This window comes from Mycetomoellerius zeteki, unplaced genomic scaffold (genome assembly GCF_001594055.1).
Source record: "Mycetomoellerius zeteki isolate Tzet28-1 unplaced genomic scaffold, Tzet1.0 scaffold294, whole genome shotgun sequence".
Taxonomy (NCBI): Eukaryota; Metazoa; Arthropoda; class Insecta; order Hymenoptera; family Formicidae; genus Mycetomoellerius; species Mycetomoellerius zeteki.
The window spans coordinates 132440-140422 of NW_017257276.1; the positions used below are offsets into that span (position 1 = coordinate 132440).

The window sequence follows — 7983 nt, forward strand, 5'->3', positions numbered from 1 at the left end:
AAATACATATAACACATACACATTTTATTTATATAACAGCCGTGTTGCTCGCGAACTGAAAAAATATTTCTGGTTCTTTCAAGGATGCATTTTCTGCACGAGATCACTCTATCGAGATAAATATAATTATCGTATCATTGTGCAATGCAATAATATTTGTGCCCACAAATAAATTATATATAATTAAATAGTAGTAAAAAAATTCGCGGCAACCGAATACGATCTTGTTAAAAGTTTTCTTTAAATTGTACGCATTTAGCAAGTTAAATTATTTGTAACATGAAAAGTTTGATGATTTAACAAGAGTTATATAAAATTGTATTAAAAATAAATATCACTACGAACATTATTACATTATGTATTATGCAGAAATATACTACGTCTTGCTTCATAAAAGTATCATTAATAATGGATCAATTTCATGTTTTCTGTTTAAAAAATGCGTGATCGTTTATACAATTTGATATATTTAAATTTCTCTCTATATACACGCGCGTGCGCGCGCGAGAGCATTTTATATTTATTGTATTACACGAAGTTCGGCAAATTCTAATCTAATCAAATTAAATATAAAGATATTGCAGTTTTTGCTTATTCTCATACACACGTATATACATTTATTTTTTTTTTATTACAATTTTTGTCATATTATGAAGGTAATGCATTATAATCACTGTGTACATTTCTAATAACATTATTGTAATTTACTCTTATTTTTCTAAGATCATTGTGCGATATTCATGTATTAAATAAATCAGGAAAAATTAATAACTACGCGCAGCACTATTTTATTTGCATATCGAAAACGTGTGAACTTTTTTATAACAGATTAAAACTTTATAAATTTATTTGTCTTATTTATCTATATATCCTAAAATTCTTATTCTTGTTTCAAAAATGATTTATGTATCGAATATATCATATTGGCAATAAGAAATACATAATACATGATTATCAAATCTTTATATCAGATATTTGACAAAAACATAACTCGATTCCACGCTTAAAAAAACGATTATCTAAAAATATAAATGTACATATATATCATGATATAAATGTGTTTATGTAATTGTTACATATACCTATAGCTATTTATTTTATTCTTATCGGATATCAATTCTCATTGGATACTTTTTAGGACTGTTACAAATTTTGAATATGAAAATATATATTAGAAATAGATTTGTATTTATGGTATATAATAATATCTGCAAAAAATTATAAAAATTGAATATTGTGGAGAAAAGAACATTTCAAATTTTGTTTCCTTCATACCTTAAACATAGTAAAAAAAATTACAAATTCTGTGTGTTACATTTTCTAAATATATTTCTTGAAAATAAGTATTATTTTAAACATTCACAGTACGGTATATATAGGCATATATAGTTTTATTTTATTTTTCTACAATCGAACATTTTCCATTTTGTCACATTTTCTTTAATTTATGTATTTATTTATACATCCATATAATTAATGAACATGGATATTGTTTTGAGTAGGAAAATATCTTATTCGATCGGAGCTAAATCTCAATGCTAAATATAATATTTCAGTATGAATTTTTAATATATACATCCAGTTCTGCAAACTGAGTGCCGATTTAATTTTCAGTTTTGAAATGTAATTCTAAAGTATACTTAAATCACTAGTATTGCTCTGTCATTATGATTTTTCGTATATTCAAAGATACAAAACGCTTAAAATATATATAACTCAAAATATATACTTCTATACTCTGTTGATTCATAATTTATATGAATCTAGATATGTAATAAGTTGGTATCATTAGAGACTGAGCAATGTTAGAAAGTCCCTTTGTGTCATTCACATTTCCCTTTGTTGTCACCAAATTTTATATGAGGTCGATTTTTTTAAACTTTGTACCCGGAAATTGTGGGGTCATTGATTATGAATTAGAAGTCAGAATTTTACAATTCAATGGCCGATCAATAATCTAAATAACTTTTAGTAAAATATTTAGTATTTCATTATTTATAAAAATAAATTATTCAGTGGGAAAGGTTTTAATAATGATCTTCAGATTCTCTGCATCTGAGAAGATGCATCGATCAACATACCTAAAAACGAAGTTTTAAACAGTTTTAAAATAATAAGACCATTTTTTTCATTTTTGATCCATCATACGATTCCGTCATTTTTTATTTTAAAATTCAGAAATTTTGAAGCGGTATCATAGTTGGATCTTATATATATTTGGGACCGTTTTAAGTACAATCTTAAGATGTCGTGAACCAATTAGAGGGCTGTATTAGCATCTTAAGACATTACTTAAGACGATCTTAAAATAAGAACCAACTATAAATACCGGCCTTGATCTCAGATTCAGTGAGCCAAAAAACCCCTAGGACATCATTATAAGAGATATTCAAACTATTTATTTGGATTTACAGTAGAAAATATCGATTTTTCCATATTTTTCGAAGATTATCAATTTATGATAAAAAAAAATAACGTACGGAAAAAAATCTGATAAAATTGTGAAAAATACTTTATTGTCTTATTTTATTTGTTTTAATTGAATACCTGAATTGTTTTGATATTGATAATAGTTTAAAAATACATTAAAAAATAATTTTAATAAAATAACATAAATTCTGACTTGTTTAGCTCTTATAGTGATTAAGCAAATAAAAATTTATGTTTATATTTTTGAAAACACTTATTCATGTTCTAGGAACTTCACGAAAACAAAATACCTACTTAATGTCAAGAAATTCATCAAAATAATTAAAAAGTAAGTGGAAAAAGGTGAGACTTTCGTGAAGCAAAGAATTAATGTAATACATATATAACACAGTTCGACAAAAATCGATTTTTTTTTCCTCCCATGAAAAATTTAAAGAGATAAATTTACATCTATTTTCTGAAAGTGTCTCGGCGTTTCATCAAATCAAGTCGTTAACGTTTTTTAAGTATCATCGAATGTTTTTTTATAACACTGTACAGCACAGGTTTCCTCCCATGAAAAATTCAAAGAGATTCTGAAAATAGATGTAAAAAAAGCATACCCGTGTCTCGGCACTGACTTTGAAAAGGACCTCGCACAAACCTTATGGAAATTGAATTTCGGTCGAATTGATTAAAAATTTGATATATTGTAGATCTTGTCGTCCTGATAAAAAGTCTCTCCACAGGCACGACTCCCTACAATGAACCGTTTGATCTCTATCTACGGGGCGTCATTTTTCAAAACGAGTTAATACTACAATATCTTATTTTCAACGAGTACGGTGCATTCCTACATCATTATTTGAACTTTCTATTTATATTTTTAAGTAAAAATTTATAAGGATAATATCGACTTGATTGTTTCCCACAAATCGGAGTTCTTGATATTATTTTGAATTCCCTTGCCTCTCACAAATCGGGGTGCTTATTTATTGTGAGTCCCCTCATCTCTCACAAATCATGGTGCTTGATTATTGCGAGTACGTTTCTTTACAATTTTCTTTTTTTAAACATAATTAAAACTTAAGAAACGACCGTATATATGAATACGTCAAATACGACACAGCGCGCCAACACGGTCAAAGTTAGACGTTTCGAATAATACACAATATATATTCTTTATTAAATCAATTTATTTCAGATATGATTGCGCGCCGATAATTTTTCAGACTTTTAATACAATCAATCTGAAACGCTAATAATCCCCCCTAAAATTAGAAAAACCGTAAATAACTTTTTTTTACTTAAAAATGTACATAGAAAGTGCAAATAATGACAGTGATGACGTAGGAATGCACCGTACTCGCTGAAAATAAGAGATATTGAGTATTATATCCATTTTTAAAAATGACGCCTCGTAGAGGTCAAATGGTTTATTATAGGAAGTCATGCCCGTGGAGGACGACAAGATCTACAACATATCAAATTTTCGGCCAATTCGATCGAAATTCAATTTCCATAAGGTTTGTGCGGGGTACTTTTCTGGGCAATAAACAAATCGACAATTACAAAGAAATTGTTGCTGAAATGATTTCGGCTTTCCATGCAATAAAAGTGAACATGTCACTCAAAATACACTTTCTTCACAATCATTTGAATTTTTTCCACCAAATTTGGGTGAATTCAGTGATGAACATGGCAAACGCTTTCACCAAGACATTGCGATCATTGAGAAACGCTTCAAAGGAAAAGACGTCAGACACATACTTGGTGAATACTGCTGGTCTGTTGTTCGTGATACAAAATCAAAATCATACAAACGACCAAAATTCTTATTATAATAATTATAATTATATTATTATTACCTATAATACAAAAATTTGAAAATATATGAAAAAAAAAGATGCTCAGAATGTTGTTTTTAATTTATTATATTGTATAATTTGGAACAATTGTAAAAAGCCAATATGAAACAAATACGATAAATACGGCTGCATAAAAAACGTTAACGATTTGATCTGATAAAACGCCGAGACACGGGTATATTTTTTTACACCTACTTTCAGAACCTCTTTGAATTTTTCATGGGAGGAAACCTGTGTCGTACTGTGTAATATATGTATATAAAATATTATATATATAAATATATATATATATATATATATGCAATATCGATTCTTACAATAAAATCTCACAACATAAAAAAGAATTTATATCTAAAGTAGAAGTATCTAGGAACAATCTCAGAAAAATACTGCGCTCTATCATAAGTTACAACATAAAAAGAATCTCTTTGGATTTGAGGTATTATTGATCAAAGATTACAATAACATACTTTCTATGTATGTGAAAATTTGTACCATTAAAAATAGTTGCAACTCTTTTATATATATGGTAAATATCACAAAAATATAAAATTAAATGATGTAATGCAGTGACAGTACATTTAAATATTATGTGTTTAAATGGCATTGCTCTTTCTTATGAGCTTTTAATGAGCCAAAATAAGAAATATATCTGATAATTACAGTCTTTAACTCTTATCAATAACATAATGTTATTACATATTCTTTTTATATCTCTTTGTACAATCTATTAATTAATTATTATTACTGTTGTCATCATTGTGTGCTACCAATACTATCGAAAAGACATTAATCTCACATACAAGGAAATATTTGTTGCAAGTTTAATCGTTCAAACTCTTATTGCACAAAAATGGAATATTATTTCAATCGTTAAAAAAAAATTCTTGCAAGATTTTTAATCATAATGCTCTATCACAGTGTGCAAAACAATTATACATATTTTGTTGATTACCTTTAATATACTTTATATTAAAATGATACTTTTTAATATTAAAAAATACATAGTGCGCCATGATAATAACTTGTATATGGTCAGCATTAATTTTTTAAAAAAGATATAAATATATATGGTAATATTAGATAAAAAATACTTGTAAATTACACGTCAGCTAAAATCCAAGAATATAATGGTCGCAACTGATGATTTAATACTCTGTATTCTAGGTTGCTCAGTCCATCAGTATCATATCTTCGAGCGCCGCTTTCCAAATTTGCGAATCTCGTAGTACTGGGAGGTTCCTTCTTATGTGTCAACATATAATACTGCGCTACATCAGGTCCAAAGCGTGTGATCTGTGGAACAAGACCAATTATATAACTTGAATTACACTTGAAAAAATAAGCATTCACACCGATTTAAATCGACGAAACCTGAAAACCCCTAGATTGTAAACGACTGTAGAAATCATCATCTTCTCCGCCCCAACCGTAGAACACATTGGAAAATCCATTTACTCTTTCAAATTGCTTCCTCGTCAACGCTATCGCGCCTCCAAACAAGCCAGTATAAGGTAGATTGTATCGAAAAGTATTTACACTGGAGCTCATATGCCTGGGCATTTTGGTGCATGCGTAGATATTGTTGGGATTCTGCGGTATCAAGTCAATATCTTGGAAAATAAAACAGTGGAAATCATTGATCTTGGTGGCCTCGGCGTAACCAACGTTGAAAAGCTTAGCGCGATTGAACTCGCGCATCGGGCTCTGCTCGATTACAAATATCCGATAGTCTAGATTCTGTGACTGCAGGAAGGGATGTATGTAATTCATAAAAATGGCAAGCTGACTCTGCCGGTGGCGATAGGGCAGTATAATAGCCACGTTGAAGAGGGGATGGCAATTAAGTGGCTTCCACTGGCCGCCTGGTAAGATACCGAGCCGACGTGCCATCACCACTGGGTCCTCCCTGGGATACTCCTCCGGATAGAATAGTTGGGAGGACCGTCTACCGCTGACAGAGATCACGCAGGAGTTGTCCCTCGGTGGGTACGATCTCTCCATTTCGCCGTAGATGTTTTCCGTTTTAATGAAGGGGTAGTGAGAAGCGAATCGTGCCGGATGAAGACAATAGCACAGCAGGAGCGTCATCGTCGCGGTGTAGGACAGTCCACGCGCGTGATTCAGGAAAAGTATCTTCAAAATACTCATCAAGTTCTTCATGCTTCTAACCTATATATGTGTGACAGACCGCCACTGATATAAACATATCAGTCAAAGGAAGTGAGTCTCTCAGACGAGTCGTGATATTTACGCTGTAATCTTTCATTATCGAACGTACATTTTCACGCGCATGCACATCTTTTTCGCAGAACAACCTCACACCTCGAGCCACCTCAAGCAGAGGTGACCAGAGGTGACCAGAGGTGACACTGGTGACAGTGGTGACAGTCTGACAGTTGCAGACGACGTTCTTCGATTTTCTTCCCTTGTTCCTTTGTATGGCCGACGTCTCTCCGAAGTCCGACTTGACTCACTTGACACGGAGTCAAAAATGGCCAGTGACATAGATATATAAGACACCTCTGGACATAAGAGACCTCCAACTCTCCCAATCTTCCACAGGAGATTGGTAATTTGGTATAAAAGTAGATGAAATCAAATGCATAAGTTAAACTCGGCAGAAACTTTCAAAAATTCATATACTTGCGTAATACTACTATTACCACTTTTTGGGAGGGGGGGGTGGGAGATGTGTCGAAGTGTGTGCGAAGACAGCGAGATAGGAAATATCGGATGTCTCTCACTTGTACAGCGTACTCGAGTGTGGTGCGCGTGCGCCGTGCACTATCTAAGTGAGAGGTAGATATTCGTCTGCACCATGGTGTGTTTTCGCCAGCGTTTTTAATTGACGTTAGCAATATAGGAGTATCACATATACGCAAAAATTAAAGCGATGCTTGACCGAAACAAGAACACTTTATGACCCGACCCTGACCGACCCCCGACCCCCCGACGGCCGAGCCGTCACAATTGTCACAAACGAGGAGACTCTGCACTAGCTGTTGTCCCTATTGCAGACGACAGAGCAGACAGCAGACTGCAGACACCAGACAGAGACGAGCGGCTGAGAATGTCAAGAGGATGATAAGAGAGGAGACGCGCACACTGTCGCGCAGTCGCGAATATTTACCTTAAACAGTTTTTAATTTAAAGATTTTAAGTTTTTCCCTTTTTGCGATAATACTTATAATAATATCTGTTCGATAAAAAAAAGAATCACTTTTTTCTCCGAGGAATTGTACTTGTAGATACCGTAAGGCGTAGACGGTAGACCACCGTAGACTTCATTTAGAAACGCGGTTTTTATTTGTTATTCAAAAAATGTTGAATATATGGTAAAAAACGCCATGTTTTGCCCATTTCATTCCAATTTATTTAAAATCCTAACAAGCCACGCAATTCTACCAATGGCATATCGCGTTCAGCGTGAAAAAATCTTTGGAATATGTATTTATGGCATTTCGGAGAGAATTTGGATGTGAACGTTGAACCGTGTAACACCTCTAACATTGTGTAAGTAAATGAATAAGTGCAGAATGCTGAACAAGAGGATTGCAAATTAATATATTGCAAATAATTTTACTTATATTCAGGTTAATTCTATAAAATTTATGTTGCAAGTATATTCTATAAGAGTCAGACATAAAACCGCAATTAATACTTTTTTATTGTAATTATAAGTAAAAACAAATTTGCGAAATAT

General features: G+C 32.0%; 1 protein-coding gene across 2 annotated transcripts; it reads right to left on the bottom strand.

Annotated features, from left to right (window-relative positions):
* Positions 1–5297: 5297 nt before the first annotated feature.
* LOC108724383 (beta-1,4-galactosyltransferase 1) lies at positions 5298–6910 on the bottom strand. Of its 2 annotated transcripts, none has more exons than XM_018450730.1 (2): positions 5652–6910; positions 5298–5573 (listed from the first exon to the last, which is right to left on the bottom strand). In XM_018450730.1, exons 1-2 carry the CDS (start codon positions 6438–6440, stop codon positions 5379–5381), a joined length of 984 nt encoding a protein of 327 aa, XP_018306232.1. In that variant the 5' UTR covers positions 6441–6910; the 3' UTR covers positions 5298–5378. The 2 variants fall into 2 exon arrangements, with proteins under 2 accessions (XP_018306232.1, XP_018306233.1); XM_018450731.1 differs by having other exon boundaries at positions 5506–5573; positions 5633–6910.
* Between the last annotated feature and the right edge of the window lie 1073 nt (positions 6911–7983).